Raw genomic sequence first — 17520 nt, 5'->3', positions numbered from 1 at the left:
TGGAGAACAAATTAGTGGTTGCTGGGGGTAGGGAGGCAGGAAGGAAGTGGGTGTGGCTATAAAAGTGTAAGAGGAAGGATCCTTGTGTTGATGGAAATGTGTTTCTTGACTTTCCTTGTCAGTGTCCTTATTGTGATATTGTACTACAGTTTTGCAAGATGTTACCATTTGGGGAAACTGGGTACAGGATATAAGGAATCTCTCTTATTTCTTACAACTGCATATGAATCTACAATTATCTTAGAATAAAAAGCTTAATGTCAAAAACAGTGAATCTAGGGGAAGACAAAATGGGTGTTCATTGCATATTCTTTCAGCTTTTCTGTAGGTCTGAAAAATTTCAAAATTGAAAGTTTCAAAATTGAAAGTTGAGGGAGGGAGTTGGAGTATAAAAAGATCCAAAAACTTCATAGAAAAGTAGATTGGTGGTTTTTGTAAAATCAAAAGAAAGTTTTCTAAGTGGGAAAAATATGTGTAAATCGTAGAAGAAAACAGTTTATAAAAACTATCTTAATTAAGTACAACTTGATTTTGAGATCACTACCTCAGGGAAAAGCAAGAAATGTCATGGTTAATTTGAGGTTAAATGAAGTTAAAATAGTCTATAGCATTAGCTAGCTATACCTTCTCCAGGCACTGTCGCTTTCCTCCCCTCCCTGCCATTCCCATTCCCAAAGTCTTAATTATGTTATGGCATCGAATAAACATGAAAGGGGCTGCAAGATTTTGAAACCTGTTTAAACACAGATTTAAAGGACTTAACATTTTTTATGGTGCCTTGATGCATTAGATGCTGAGTTTAATGGCTCTCTGGATGTGGTTACCTGGAAATATTTATTAACTTCTGTTAACTTACTTTGTTGCCTCTTCTTTCCTTTAAAAAAATTAAAAGCTCAGGTCTCTTTTTCTGTGTAGAATGGGAACTGTGTTTTTAAATTGTTCTAATTATGTTTAAGGCTGCTACTATGTAATTTACAGACAAAGGGTGGAAGTTTGTGAAAACTCAGTAAGCTTCAGGTAGGGCCTGGCACTGTGGCCGAATGGTTAGTCCACTTCGGTGGCCCAGGGCTTCACCGGTTCGGAATCTGGGCTCAGACCTAGCACCACTCATCAAGCCATGCGGCCTCCCACATAGCACAACCAGAAGGACCTACAACTAGAATATACAACTATGTACTAGGGGTGCTTTGGGGAGAAGAAGAAAAAAAGAAGATTGGCAACAGATGTAAGCTCAGGTGCCAATCCTTAAAAAGACACACAAACAAAAAAAGACGTCATGTATTCTCCAGAATGTGATTTCATGATTTAGGTTCCTGTCACTCATCTGACATGAAGGCGCCAAATCCCAAGAAGAAAATGGAGGAAATGTTCCTACAAGACCCTCCCCTCCAAGATCATCTACCACAGTGTATGGACTAGGCTTGCTCTAGAAAGATCCATTGTGAACAAGAAGAGATGGGATAACTTCACTGTAGTGGTGCCCACAAATTTTGAGATCGATGATGATAACTCTTTAGTGAAAGAAAAGGAATTGAAGCATTTGTCAGAGCAATTAAAAGTGGTGTACTTGAGTGGTTTTAGACTTGGTTCAGCTGAGATTTTTTACGTGTATTTTGGGATTCTGTTTTCAGTAAAAGAACTGAAAAGTCTAATTTTTAAAATAGTAAATTGTAGGGCAGGAATCATTAATCTTAGAATGTATATGGACACTTAATCCTGTGAAGGAAGCTTTTCAAATGTGTTAATCTTGGCTTTTGGATTTCTAAGCCTATGAAAGCATTCTTTGCCTGGAAATTGAGCACTTATCAATTTAGTTTTCTAATTGTTGAGTGTTGCTGTGTTCCAACTGGATTATAAACTTCTTGAAGGCATCGTACATGTATTTATAATCTCCTTGTGTCTCCAGGACCTGGTATCGTTTCTTAAATATGTGGGATTCTTGGTGTATTGCTGGGGGCAGAGCTCATATTTTTAAGAGAGCACAACATTCTCAGGCCAAATTACCTGAAGGACAGAGCTGTAATCCTTACCTAAGTGATGGTGGGTTTCCATTATGCGTGAGCATGGCCAGGGAAGCATTTCCTAAATTCTCAGAGGAGTCACTTCTGACTCACGTTAACGCTAATTAGCCCTTGTAGTAGAGAGAACTCTAACTTTGGCAGCTTCATTAGGAAAAAGACAAGTAAACTAGGGACACATTCACTGCACAACATGTATTTTTAAGAAACTGTAAAACTGTGTTTGCAGATCAGGGAGCAGAGAAACATGAGGGGACAGGTCAGTCCTCTGGGATCACTGATCAAGAGAAGGAGTTGTCCACAAATGCTTTCCAAGCGTTCACGGTAAGAAATGGTTTCTCTTAATCTCCATTTTTAGGATCTGTGAAGTATGAATCTTTTAATAGTGAGTTTTTAAATTATAATTTTGTTCTGTAATAATTCAAGAGTTGAGTTTAGAAAGTAGTTTTAGTTTTAAAATTAAAAAAAAATCTTTTCAGAGTTTAAATGTAGTGAAAGGAATGGGAGTGATTTGAGCCATTCCCAGGTTTTTGTTTTCATAAACATGTTTTACCTCTCACAGTGTTGTTTTGTCTTTTAATTTTATATTTTTAATATGTGAGTCAGTATTTTCATTTCAATATTTTGTTCAGTTCTTTCTTGAATGTGCATTAAAATGGAACGCTAAGTTTCTCGTTAAAACTTTAACTTTTCTGGCATTAAACAATATGAAAGAAAACCTTGATTATCAGATTACATACATGTAAGCAGAAGAACTTGATTCTTGCATATTCAAAGTATATCTACAATAGTCCCCCCTTATCCGTGGTTCCGCTTTCCGCAGTTTCAGTTATCCACAGTCAACTGTGGTCCAAAAATATTAAATGGGAAATTCCAGAAATAAATGATTCCTAAGTTTCAAATTGTGTGCTGTTCTTTTTTTTTTTTTAAGATTGATTCACCTTTTTTTTTTTTTAAGATTTTATTTTTCCTTTTCCTCCTCAAAGCCCCCCCAGTACGTAGTTGTATATTTTTAGTTGTGGCATGTAGGATGCCACCTCAGCATGGCTTGATGAGCAGTGCCATGTCCGCGCCCAGGATCCGAACTAGTGAAACCCTGGGCTGCCGAAGCAGAGTGTGAGAACTTAACCACTTGGCCACGGGGCCAGCTTATGTGCTATTCTGAGTAGCATGATGAAACCTTGCATAGTCCCACCCGGGGTGTAAATCATCCCTTTGTCCAACGTATCCACTCTGTATGCTATCCACCCCTTAGTCACATAGTAGCCTTGTTGGTTATCAGATCTTACTGTCAGGATACCGCAGTGCTTGTGTTCAAGTAATCCGTATCGTACTTAATAATGGCCCCAAAGTGCAAGAGTAGTGATGCTGGCAGTTTGGAAATGCCAAAGAGAAGTTATTGTTATTAATCTCTTACTATACCTAATTTATAAATTAAATTTCATCATAGGTATATAGGTATGTACAGGAAAAAGCATAGTGTGTGTATATATATATATATATATATATAGGGTTTGATACTATCCACGGTTTCAGGCATCCACTGGGGGTCTTGGAGTTAACCCTGTGGATAAGGGGAACTACTGTACTAGAAATTAAAATTTGGAGTAATTAATCATATTACCTTTCTTGGCTAGCTTCAGCTATTATACCCTGCTAACAATATATACCTATATATATATAGTATGTATATATCATATGTAAGTATATTATTTACCAGTACATGTATATCAATCTATGTGTCTTAGAGATATAATATACATGTATCAGTGTTAGAGTTTGTGTCTTGGAAAATAAATATCCGCAATTTTTTTCCAGTTTTATTGAGATGTAATTGACATATCAGTTTCTTAATTGACATGAATATTAATTCATCTACTGACTTTAATTAGTATATTTAAGGGGATTACATCTGTCTTTTTTAAGAATTTTTCAAATAAAGAGTGAAATATATTTGGAAATGAATGTATAGTTCTTAAAGCTGGCATGTAATTTTGTTTGTGTATGTATTTTTTTTTGTTTTAGGCTGGAAATTACGATGCTTGTCTGCAACACCTTGCCTCCCTACAAGATATAAACAAAGATGACTATAAAATAATTTTGAATACAGCAGTGGCTGAGTTTTTTAAAAGTAACCAAACAACAACAGATAGTTTGAGACAAACACTTACCCAGCTGAAGAATCAGGTGATACACAAATGAATTTAGCTTTAAAAATATTGTGGTATTGCCTAAACTGTGAAATAAAAATAGTTAAGGGAAATTAATGTGACTTCTTGTCTGATATTGATAGCACCATTTCTAATATACCTGAAACATTTGTTGGTATTAATTTTATTTGTATAAAATCATTATTCTAAGAAATGAACTGTATGTTGTGTGATTTGATTTTCTATTGGATATGTAACTTGAACAGAATAGACTAATATACCAAATTTGGATGAGTTTTGAGAATTAAAGTAGAAATATATGAAGAAGCTTAGCTGCTGAGATATATCTTATTTATAACTGCAAAGATCTGATTATTATTAACGTCAAAATGTGTTAGTATTTTGAATCAGGAGATGGTTAATAGATAGAAGATATTCTGATTTATACTTGGTTTGGGGCTAACCTTGGTCATTGGTTTGGTCATAGTGGCAACATTTCTTGCATCACAAGAATAGACCTTTGATATTCAAGAGGGATGATGATGATGATGATGTTATCAGCTAGCAGACATTTAGTGCTCACTGTGTAACAAGGCCCTGCTATGAACCTTGTATGTACAGCATCTCACTTACACTTCCCTGTAGCCCAATGAAGTAGCACTGTAATTTTTCTCATTTTACAGATGGGAAAGCTGAGGTACAGGTGGCTTGTGTAAGTTTTCTGAAGGCACAAAGCTTTTAAGTAATAAGAGCTGCATAAACCCAGTTCTGTTTGACTCTAGGGCCTGTGTTTTTAATTACAGCGTTATGCTGTAGAAGGTCTTGAGACCTTTTGAGCCCCTGTCCTATCATCATGAATACCACGGTAGCATAGAGTATCACCCCAAAGTGTGATATAGTTAGAAGTAAGTCACCTTTAAGCACTTCATAATTCTTTATAGGAATAAAGATACTATATACTATCTAACCATGGTATAGTTAGAAATAAGTAACCTCTTCATAATTCTTTAGGGGAGTAAAATAATTTTTCAACACTATTACAGTTCTTCAACAAAAACGAGCATAGCCAACATTTATTAAATGCTTACTTGATTCTAAATTCTGTATTAAGTGCTTTTTATGCCTTATCTCATATAATCCTCACAGTCAACCCTTGAACTTACCTCAATTTTTACACTGAGGTTTAGGGAACTTAATAATTTTAATTTACACAGCTAGGAAATGAGGGAGCAGGATTTGAACCAGACGTTCTGACTCTTGAGCTTGTTCTCATAACTACCTCAGTCTTTGTAAATTTAAGTGTCATCCCATTTCATTATTACTCCGGTGTTATTAGCCATGACTTTATCTGGAGCTCCAGAATCAAAAGAAAGATGATAATTTGTTGATATCTAGTACACGTGCTCTATGACCCCGTAGACATTTCTTCCAGGGAACATTTATTTGGTTTTTGAGCACAAGTTTATTCTTAAACTTTTGTTTTTAGAATAAGAGGCTCTTGCAAACTTCCTGTTAAGTCAAGAAAACTACTTCCTTAAATCCTTTCACCAGCCTTTATTCTTAATAAGGTTGACTCAGTAACCCCCCCACACGCACACACCCCCGGTGACTTCCATCTCTCTTGAGTTTCCGAGAAGCGTTTGCACTTGTGTCTCCCGGCTTTCTCTAAATCATACTTCTGTTCAGTCACATGTCCTGGGCATAGTGACACTCCTTTTCATCCTATTCTGCTTTCATTAACTTTTTTTCTCATTTGATGAGTAATTTTTGTTCTGGCTGGAGCAATTACTGAATTATTTTGATGAAATATAAAAAATGTGGCTATCATGTCATAAATTCAACCATTGCTGAATCCAAAACTCCTTAATTTATCCAGAATCCCCTCTCAGCCTAAGAATTAATCTTTTCTTAGCTCATTCTCTCTCCATTACATGACTACCAAAAAGTGTTGTCTTTCTTTGGAAATTCTTTTCTCTACTTAAAGAGACTGTTTTTAATCTCTTGAAAATAGTGACTTGATAAGTGAAGATTATCAAGAACCCCAGACTCATTGAGATGCACATGCTGTTTTTCAGCTAGCACCGATTGTTAACGTTTGAACCTCGTCAAGCTCACCATACAGGTGATTGAAGTCTGCAGAAGTCTGATTACAAATCACTATGTGTCATGAACCTCCTGGTTCCTTGCCATTAGCCAAACCAATGTTGTTAAGTCCGTGTATATCAAAGTTCCCCTGCTTAATTTAGGGAAATGTCACTCTTAGAATTAATTACTTAACACTGCTCAGTAATTTATTGCAATCTTTGTAATGGCAAAGAAAGTTTAAGGACAGGTAGAATTCCAGTTTCATGTGTTACATGGAATTACAGAATGGTTGTGAAGCTTGATTAAAATTAAAAAGCCTGAGGCTGGCCCTGTGGCCAAGTGGTTAAATTCACGTGCCTCGCTTCCGCTTCTGGGGCCCAGGGTTTCGCTGGTTCAGATCCTGTGTACAGACATGGCACTGCTCATCAAGCCATGCTGAGGCGGCATCCCACATAGCACAGCCAGAAAGACCTACAACTGGAATATACAACTATGTACTGGGGGGCTTTGAGAAGAAGAAAAAAAAAGAAGATTGGCAACAGATGTTAGCTTACGTGCCAATCTTTAAAAAAAAAAAAAACTGAAAAGCCTATTGCTGCAGCTTACAGAAGGGATATACAGATAGTCATTAACTTTAAAATGCAAAGCGTTGTGATGTTTTTCTTTTGGTCGCAGATGTGGATTTTAGGGTTCTAGCAAAGCCATTAAAAGCCTATTTTCACTGCCGTGTGTGACAAAGTGTATTTTGTTGTTCATTACTTTAAAAATGTATTCTTTTTTATTATGGGAACAGTTATTTTTTTGTTGTGAACATAATAGGAAAATCAGAAAATATACTTCCTAGCCATATGGCCTTGGGCAAGATATTTAAGCTTTTTGTGCTTGTTTCCTTATTTATAAAATGGAAATGATAATATCTATGTCCTTGAGGTCTGGTGAGGATTAAGTGAGATGTTCTCATTTAATGTAGCAGGCCTGGCACATAGTTAAGTAGTTAGCTATTGTTTGTAAATGTTTAAATTTTACTTTAGTTTTTACAAAATGGAATCAAACTTATGTATACATACTGCATAACATTCTCATAGGAAAGGTCATTTTGAGTTTTGCTCATTCCTCGAGGCTAGAAAGTGGGACTCCAACTTAGAGGCCATGTTGACAGTTAAGACATTGAAGATAACCTCACAGTGGCAAGGAAGAGAATTGCCTTGCCTTGTGCTAGGAAGTTCCATCAAAATGTTTTACTTAACAAAATTTTATGATGAATGAAATAATTTTTAGTATGTGAGGGTAATTAAAATCTAGAGGTCCTGTTGAAAATGTGGAAAAATTCAGAGTAAGAAATGCCAGCCTGTGTTCCTGTTTATTCATATAGATTCTTTCAATTTTGCTCTTTGTTTTCTTAGCATTGTTAGAGCATAATCCCTGTTGATGGTTTTATAGGTCCACTCAGCTGTTGAAGAAATGGACGGATTAGATGATGTTGAAAACAGCATGTTGTATTACAATCAAGCGGTCATTCTTTATCATCTGCGGCAGTATACAGAAGCGATATCAGTTGGTGAAAAACTTTATCAGTTCATAGAACCTTTTGGTACGTTACCTGTCAAGTCACAAATTTCCCTATCTTCTCATACTTGCAAAGGTCTCTGGTACTTTTACCTAGATAACCTGAATCAGAGATTATGTGTCAGTATTTAAAGAAAGAAAAAAAGCTGTGTCATATTTTCTTAATGGTTAGAGAAGGTAAAAATTATATCACTTTTAGATGAATCCAGGATGTTTTTTACCATCTCCCCCTCCCCCTGTTTTTGAAGATAACCGTTAGAAATGCCACTTTTAATTGGAGAGACTTAGCGATTTCTGTTTTCTCTTTGCTGTTTAAATACCACCTAGTGTACTGATCCTTTCTTCCATGAGTAGTGTATTGAGGAAGGAGTGTTTTGGAATATTAGAGGGCGGTATAGTATTTTATTTTGTCTATTGCGTAACTGAAATTTTTGTGGGTAATCATAAAGTAGCTAGTAAGAACTATGTTAGGTTTTTTGGTGTCTTAACTAGCTTACAGTTAACTAGCCTCAAGTAAGAGTAGTAAGAAAGGTAAGGGCAAAGGAAGAAAGAGAGAACAAAGAGAGCAGCAGAGCTGGACCCAGGACAGGTTGTTAGAGAGGGCTGTTGGTTTCCAGCCCACGAGCAGTCAGATGTCAGTTGTGATTCACATTTTTATCTTTTTCTCTATGGTTACTTTCTTTTAAATTCAAAACACTAATGTGAATTCCTGCTTTATAAACACCTCATTGCTGACGTGGTCACCACAGGACACATGGCGGGGTGCGGTGCCTCCTCCGTGGTGCTCTGAGAAGAGTTACAGGGTCCACCTTTGCTGACGACTGGTTCAACAGCTGTTTACTCTGGCTCCAGGGAGGCCTTTTCAAGATACTTCTCTTCTTTCAATCCTGAGGGCAGAGTGGGCAGGAGAGACGTCAGTGATGAAAGACTGAAACTAGTGGCCAGTTCCTTTCTTCTGTAAAGCTAGAAATCGGAATTATATTTCTAGGATGGCACAGATAGGTTTTTCTGTAAAGCTGGTTTTTAGATTTCAAGAACACTTCATGAAATTCTGTTAATTTGTACTATGAGTGGAATATAGTCAGTATTCACATCCTTTTTTCTTCTTTGAAAATTATTATTATTGTTTTTAATTTTATTACTTGTTTCTTCATACAACATATATTTATTGAGCATATGCTATGGACCAGACACTGTTCTGGGATCTGAAGATAATGCAGTGAATGAACCAGAGAAAATCTTTACCTTCATTAAGCTTATATACTAGTGGGAGAGAGAGAGCAACACAATAATTATATATTTATAATATATAATATAGGTAGTTAAAAGCCGTGAAGAAAAGCTAAAATTATAAATAATATAAATATAAATTATAAAATATAATAAATATATTTTATATTTTATATAAATTATAAAATAATATAAATTATAAAAAATATAAATAATATATAATATAGGTAGTTAAATGCTGTGAAGAAAAGCTAAAAAGAAGATAGATTGACTGGGGATGTTGTTTTTAGATAAAGTAATCAAGGAAGGCTTGGGATAACACAGTATTTTAAAAGAGACCTGAATGAAGAGAAGAGGTGTGCCATGCGACTCTTTAGGGGGAGAGCATTCCAGCCTGAGGTCATAGTACAGGCAGAGGACCTGAGGTGAGCTTGCGTTTCATGAGTGAGAGGAACAGCAGGAAGGCCACAGTGACGAGCTTGGTGGAGAGAACAGTAGGAAATGAAATCAGAAGTAGCAAGGGACAGAGCACATAAAGCCTTGTAGCCCAGGTAAGGACTTACTGTGTTAAGTGTGGTGGGAAACCCTGGGAGATCTGTGACCTTTGCACGTCGACTGCATTGATTTTAGTTTAAAATGGATTCCGCTCTGGCTGCTGTGTAAGAGCGAGAATGGAGCCAGGAGGACTTGTTAGAGGCGTATAAGGGCTTTTGGAATTTTCTCCTCTTGATTATAGCAGCCTTCCTTTAGACCTTATTTTAACTTTTCTCTTTTGAAAAGGAAGGAAAACGGTGTTATATCATATGAGGGTACCCTTCCTCTCTTCGTTGGATTCTTCTTCCTTTGAAGTACTTGTCTTTGTATTTTCCTCTTGGCTGTTTTAATTTTCTGATATACTCCAATCCACACTTAGCTTCTTTTGTCTCTGTAGTCAAATCATTTCTGTTGCCCATCTCTATGCCTAGAAAGGAAATCTATTTCCTAGAGTCAAAGACTTTTTTACAGTTAGAAGGAACATTAAGGGATCACCAGGTCCACCCCCTGCCTTCAGGCAGGTAAAGTATTCTCCGCATTTTACAGGTCAGCCAGCTGAAGTCTAAAGATTAGTTCAGTGATGTGCAGAGACCACACATTGAGTACGTAGCCAAGCAGGTATTGCAATGGAGGTTTCCTTCCACCTACAGTAATGCTCCTCGTTTCATGTGCTGGTGGCTGGTAGATATTTTGCCAAAGAATGTTGAGTCACTAGGATCCCTGAAATGAGAGGCCTTGAAATGACTAGTAGAATGGCATTGTTGCCCTTGCAAGTTGCTTCTCTTCCTGGCTCTAGGTGATGAATAGTCATTTAAGTAAAGACTTAAGCTTTGCTCTTTAGAGCTTTCTGGGGGGAAATGGTGTGAGATGTTTTCTTCACTTTGGAGTATGACTTTTCTTTTCCTGTTTTTTTTCTCCCCAGAAGAAAAATTTGCCCAAGCAGTGTGTTTTTTGCTTGTAGACCTGTATATATTAACCTACCAAGCTGAGAAAGCTTTGCATCTCCTTGCTGTCCTAGAAAAAATGATTTCACAGGGTAACAATAACAAAAATGGAAAGAATGAGGTGAGTGTTCTGAGGTGATCAGACTAAAATTTAAAATGTGGTTAATATTTGTGGTTATTAAGTATTATTTTAACAGCTTTATTGAAATATAATTCTCTGCACACCATGGTGACTATAGTTAATAATGTATTGCGTATTTGAAAGTTGCTAAGAATTTATCTTTAAAATCTTCACAAGAAAAAAATTTGTAACTAGGTGTGGTGACGGAAGGTAACTAGACTTATTCCTTTCGCAATATATACCAATATTGAATCATTATATTGTACCCCTGAAACATCTAATGTTATATGTCAATTATACCTCAATTAAAAAAAATTTTTTTAATAAATGAAAATCAGGGGCCGGCCCCGTGGCCGAGTGGTTAAGTTCGTGTGCTCCACTTCGGCGGCCCAGGGTTACACCAGTTCGGATCCTGGGTGCGGACATGGCACCACTCATCAGGCCATGCTGAGGTGGCATCCCATGTGCCACAACTGGAAGGGCACACAACTAAAATATACAACTGTGTACTGGGGGGCTTTGGGGAGAAAAAGGAAAAATATAAAAAAATAAAAATAAAACAAATAAATAAAATAAATAAATAAAAATAAAAAGAATTATGCCTATCCTCAGGCAGTCCACAGGCTAGGTAGGGAGAGACAGTTGGATTAAAATTTTGATTTAATGACCAAAAAAATAGAAAAAGAAATGTAATTCACATAATTTACCATTTTAAAGTGTGTACAATTCAGTGGTTTTTATTATACTCACTGAGTTGTACAACCATTACCACTATCTAAATCCCAGAACATTTTTATCACCCCAAAAAGAAACCCTGTACCTATTTGTCATTCCCATTTCCCCCTTATCTCAGCTCCTGGCAACTACTAGTCTACTTTCTGTCTCTGGATTTGCCTGTCACGGACATTTCATAAAAATGAGATCATACAATATGTGGTCTTTTGTAATTGGTCTCTTTTCACTTAGCATAATATTTTCAGCTTTTACCATGTTGTAGCGTGTACTTCATTCCTTTTTCATATATCTCATTCTTTTTTATGGCCGAATAATATGCCATTATATGAATATGCCACATTTTTTATCCATTCATCAATTGATGGACATTTGGGTGCTTTCCACTATTGGCTATTGTAAATAATGCTTCTATAAACATTTATGTACAAGTTTTTATAAGGGCATATGTTTTCGGTTTTCCTGGGTATATATTTAAGAGTAGAGTTGCTGCATCATATGGTAACTTTATACTGCACCTTAGGAGGAACTACCAGACTGTTTTCTAAAGTAACTGCACTATTTTACTTTCCTACCAGCAACTTACAAGGGTTCCAGTTTCTTCTCATTCTTGCCAATCCGTTATCTTTTTTTAAATTGTACCCATCCTAATGGGTGTGATGTGGTATCTCATAATAGTTTAGATTTCTCTAGTGACTAAGGATGTATGTTAGCATCTTTTTGTATGTGAGATAATGGTTTTACAGAATGTAAAGATTAGACTTGAGACAGTAGAATTCCATAATCTGGATAAACAAGATAGTTTTCACTAGGGAAAATTTCATTGTTAAAGTTCTTCAAAAAGAGCGCACATTTGTGACAAGCTTCATCATGTTCTAATAAGAGAGTTGGTGCACATTAGCGATACATCTTAGTTCTCTGGTTCTTTATTTTGCTTGTGCTTCTCATTGTCTAGGGATAATTCTTTCTTCCTCTCCCTGGCCTTTTTGTAAAAACATGGAGTATTTGCAGAAAACATTGTCAGTACCTTTCTTTCTACCTGTCTAAGTTCTTGAGGTTTAAAAATAAACATCTAATGTTACTGTTTTCAGTTTAACAAGGTATGTGAGTGTGTGTGTGTGTGTGTGTGTGTGTATATATGAGAGTTCAGTTAAATAATCAGCATTATTCCTAAACACTCTTTAGTAAAATATTAGTAAAATTTCTATGTTCCGTACTTGCAATAGTTGATGAACTATAACTCAGTTAAACAAACTTTTGTGTGCTCTGCTAGGTACTAAGGTGACAAAAATGAAAACATTGCAGTTGTTTTCAAGGAACTCAGGTCTGTGGGAGGAGAAAGATTGAGCAATATCTGTTCCTGGACTGGGAGGAAGCAGGTTAGGGAAGGCTTCAGAGATGTTCGGATGTTTGACTTGGTCCTTGAAAGATGTAATAGTTCAGCAAGTCAGAAGAGGAAGTATGGAGCAGGATAACCATCTTGGCAGAGAAAATAGCCCCAAAGGTGTGAGAGTGGCGTGTTGGAGGAATTTCTGGCAATCTGAAATGGGTAGTACCTGAGATATGTAATGGAGATCAGCAGATGAGATTGACAACTCAAATATGGGTTGTACTGTGAAGGATTTTGAATACTTTACTAGGAATTTAGGGTAGGATGTTGGCAGTGTTGATACCAGAGAAACTTATTAAGCAGAGAATGACATGATCTGTTCTGGGTTTTAGAAGGATCACCTGAGTTTTGCCCAAGTAATATCCATGCTTTTTATTTATTTTTTCCTTTTTTTGGTGAAAGATCAGCCCTGAGCCAACTACTGCCAGTCTTCCTCTTTTTGCTGAGGAAGCCCGGCCCCAAGCCAACATCCATGCCCATCTTCCTCTACTTTATATGTGGGACGCCTACCACAGCATGGCGTGCCAGGCGGTGCCATGTCCACACCCGGGATCTGAACCGGCGAACCCGGGGCCACCGAGAAGCGGAACGTGCGAACCCAACCGCTGCGCCCCCAGGCCGGCCCCAGATCCATGCTTTTTAAACCTGGCCTATCATTATGCTCAACTGTGAGGGTCTCATAGTAGGGCTTCCTGTCACCCACTCCAGACTGTTAGACCTGAATCTCTGGGAGTGGAACCTGGGATTCTGAATTTTGAAAATGCTCTCTAGGTGATTCAGATTAGCTCACTTGGAAATCACTGATTTAAATTATGGTCAAAAATAGTTAATTTGGGTTAACTTTGTTTCATCACCCTACAGACTGGTAATAACACCAACAAAGACGGATCTAATCATAAAGCTGAAAGTGGAGCTCTAATAGAAGCTGCAAAATCAAAGATACATCAGGTAACGTAAATTTTGAGAGGTTATACATCACATATGTTTACTTGCAGCTGTGAATGATGAAGAATGTGATAGATCTTTGAAAGCAGTTAATAATTCAAGGCGTGTATTTTTTTGACTTTAAAGTATTATAGTTTGGAAGCACATTTATCCTTCAAAATATGTTGTGCTTCAGGTGGTAATGTAATATCATTTCTTTTAATTACTCTATAGAAGACTGAGAGAAATGGCCTGGGAATGTATTGGATGATAAAATCAGTTTGTAGAATTTTAAAGTTCATTGTTGGCTAGCCGTGTACAGATAAGAATTGATAGGATTTTTACTTGGCACTTATGTGTAAATTTTATTCCAGCATGTTTTTAGTTTTTTAGAGTATATTCTAAGTATAGTAAAAATAGATAAAGATAATTTTAAACTTGCTTTTGCAGGTAATTGGTACAACTATGTTATAAACAGATTGGGTTCAATTTCTTTAACTAGAAAGTACAGCTACTTTAGTATGTGTAAATCCGCCGTAGTTCTCACACAGACTGCCATTTTTCCTTTGACAGTATAAAGTAAGAGCTTATATCCAAATGAAGTCCCTGAAAGCATGCAAAAGGGAAATCAAGTCAGTCATGAACACAGCTGGAAATGTAAGTTTCTTCCTGACTTTTCTCTCTTTTTTTTTTTTTTCCCAATATGTCGCTTTTATGTCCTAAAACTTTATTTGGACAACAGGTATTTGTCAGTTTTAAATAATTTATTTTACTCTATTATAGTATGTATATACTACCAGATATAAACCTTGATATTGAGTTGTGAAGTAGTGATCATACTGTCTGTACAATTTAATATTAATATAATTCTTTTCTCACTTAAGATTATAGCAAACATTTCCCCTTGGTATGTAGCATTCAAAACCAACATTTAAAAAAACTATCTAGTGTTCTGTGAGCAGTTTATCATAATTCACTTAAACATTTGCTGTTAATTAGACACTTTAAGATTTTTTAGATTATGCTCAAAACATTTATCAAAGATTAACAGTCCAGTTGTAGCCCAAATCTGCCAATACCTTCAGTTTGACTGGTGCTAGAGTATTTGAAATATAATGAGTCTTTCCTTCCACTCCCTCCACTGATAAATAATTTTTAAGACCATAGAGAGAAGAGACAGAATTGTGAACATTCTTGATGCTTTTAGGAAAACTGTTAATTAAAAGTATGAAATCATAAGGAGATATGGTTCGTAGTAAGAATAATTCAGGAAAATTGGCCCTAGAAATCTCACACAGGATCCGGTTTAGCCACTGAGTCAGTACTCAAGTGATTTTTGAGGAGAACAATTGTAACCCAAACCTGAGGGGGTACACTTGAGGCTAAGAGGGAAAGGTCTAACTAGCCAGCCAGCCATTATCAAACTTTGTTTGAGATAAAAAGACATGATCCCTGCCTTAAAGGATGCCATCGTAGTAGGGGAGAGGCAAACAGGAAAATAAATTGTAATGCAGTGTTATAGTCATACCGAAGGCAGGGAAAACTTCAGGAGGAAGTATTGCCTGGAGTAAGCCTGGAAAGCCTTGTGTCCTCAGTGACTAGGAGGCAGAGCAAAGCGTGAATGAGGATTTAGAAGGAAAGCCTGTAGCTAGGCTAAAGTGAGTGAATAACGAGACAAGGATTCCAGATGTCCTCCTGGATGGATGTTCAGTCCCCAGACCTCTGCATAGTTTTGCATTCTAAGTAGGTACTACGTAGATGACCCTCCACCATCAAGATTCTTAGGAGAAGCGAGAGAGATTCTGCAATCTAAAACATGATTTTTGTAACATTACCGCTCAAAAATAAGGCATTCTGTTAGGAAATTTTTCCATTCATGGAGTGTCACTTTTTTTTTTCCTATTTGGAAAAGCATTTGATTATTTTTACCTCTTTGGCTTCTAATGAGGGTGCATTTGTATCCTAAAAAGTAAGAGACATCACCAGCCTCTCTAATAACCACTAAAATGAAGGGCCTGGTTTATGCAGCTAATATGGTTTCCAGTTAGTAGTGTAATCGATGATCACAGTCAGTTGATTCTCTGCAGACTATATTCTTCTACATATATGTTGTGTGTATTTTTTTAGGTAGACCTTTAATAAGTCCATTTATAAGGTGTTCTCTAACAAGTTTAATTTTTTTTAGATTGTGAGAACAGTGAAAAATTTAGAGACTTATTTTTTGTGACCACGACTTAAGTGATTCATTTACGCTCTTAACACGTCAGTGCAACAGTATGATTATGATCTTGCATTAGGCATCTGAAAACAAATTGTAAGTAACTTGTATTTTCTTTACAGTCTGCACCGTCTCTGTTTCTTAAAAGCAATTTTGAGTACTTAAGGGGCAATTATCGAAAAGCTGTGAAGCTACTAAATAGTTCCAACATTGCTGAGCATCCAGGATTCATGAAAACAGGTAAAACAAAATTGTGAAATTTTCTATTTTCTTCTTGGCTCTTTTACCTCTTGATGCTTGTTTTTTCCCCTACACTCATCTTCAGAGTGATCTCTGCTATTTTTTTAATGAAAAAGTTTTATTATTTGTGCTGCAGAAGATTCCTGGAATTTTATTGCTAGTTTCCATTTTAGAAGAAGGCTCACTTCTTTTACTTTTCTTTCACCTCACTTGCTCACTCTTTCTTTTTTCTTTTTTTTAAAATTATTTTATTGAGGTCATATTTGTTTATAATTTTGTAATTGTGGGTGCCCATTATTATATATCAGTTTCTGTATAGACTGCGTCATGTTCACCACCAATAGTCTGGTTTTTATCTGTCACCATACATTTATGCCCGTTTACCCCACCCCCCACCCTCTCCCGCCCTGGTAACCACTAACCTGTTTTCTTTGTCCATGTGTTTTATCTTCCACATATGAGTGAAATCATGCGGTATTTGTCTTTCTCTGTCTGGCTTGTTCACTTAACACGAAACCCCCAAGGTGCATCCATGTTGTTGCAAATGGGGCAATTTTGGCTTTTTTATGGCTGAGTAGTAGTGTGTGTGTGTGTGTACCACATCTTCTTTATCCATTCATCACTTGATGGATACTTGGGTTGCTTCAACGTCTTGGCTATTGTGAATAATGCTTCAGTGAACATAGGGGTGCATAAATCTCTTTGTAGTGTTGATTTCATATTCTTTGGATAAATATCCGTAGTGGGATACCTGGATCATATGGTATTTGTATTTTTAATTTTTGTGAGAACTCTCCATACTATTTTCCATAGTGGCTGCACCAGTTTGCATTCCCACCAGCAGTGTATGAGGGTTCCCTTTTCTCCATGTCTTTTCCAAGTTTTGTTATTTTTCGTCTTGTTAATTGTAGCCATTCTGACGGGTATAAGGTGATACCTCATTGTGGTTTTGATTTGCATTTCCCTAATAATTAGTGATGTTGAACATCTTTTCACGTGCCTATTGGCCATCTGTATATCTTCTTTGGAAAAATGTCTGTTCATATCCTCTGCCCATTTTTTGATCAGGTTGTTTTTGTTGTTGAATTGCATTAGTTCTTTATATATTTTAGAAATTAACCCCTTATTGGATATATGATTTGGCAAATATTTTTCCCAGTTGGTGGGTTGTCTTTTCATTTTCTTCCTGGTTTCCTTTGCCTTGCAGAAATTCTTTAGTCTGATGAAGTCTCATTTGTTTATTTTTTTCTTTTGTTCCCCTTTCCTGAGTAGACATGGTATTTAAAAAGATCCTTCTAAGACCGATGTCAAAGAGAGCCTGTTTTCTTCTGGGAGTTTTATGGTTTCATGTCTTACCTGGAACTCTTT

General features: G+C 36.5%; 1 protein-coding gene across 7 annotated transcripts in view; it reads left to right on the top strand.

The window, feature by feature from the left end:
* Window positions 1-17520, top strand: part of CNOT10 (CCR4-NOT transcription complex subunit 10) — an 84781-nt gene that overhangs the window by 21213 nt on the left and 46048 nt on the right. For all 7 annotated transcript variants that reach the window (XR_011496291.1, XR_011496292.1, XR_011496290.1 and 4 more), the window contains exons 2-8: window positions 2248-2342; window positions 4044-4205; window positions 7694-7844; window positions 10506-10648; window positions 13632-13718; window positions 14268-14351; window positions 16035-16152. Coding sequence is in view for 4 of the 7 variants with exons in the window: in XM_044754358.2 (XP_044610293.1) it covers window positions 2248-2342; window positions 4044-4205; window positions 7694-7844; window positions 10506-10648; window positions 13632-13718; window positions 14268-14351; window positions 16035-16152 (840 nt within the window). In the remaining 3 variants the exon portion in view is untranslated. The remainder of the gene's footprint in view (window positions 1-2247; window positions 2343-4043; window positions 4206-7693; window positions 7845-10505; window positions 10649-13631; window positions 13719-14267; window positions 14352-16034; window positions 16153-17520) is intronic.

Source organism: Equus asinus, chromosome 21 (assembly GCF_041296235.1).
Source record: "Equus asinus isolate D_3611 breed Donkey chromosome 21, EquAss-T2T_v2, whole genome shotgun sequence".
Classification (NCBI taxonomy): domain Eukaryota; kingdom Metazoa; phylum Chordata; class Mammalia; order Perissodactyla; family Equidae; genus Equus; species Equus asinus.
The sequence above is the reverse complement of the archived record's forward strand: the minus strand, read 5'-3'. Positions and strand labels throughout refer to the sequence as shown.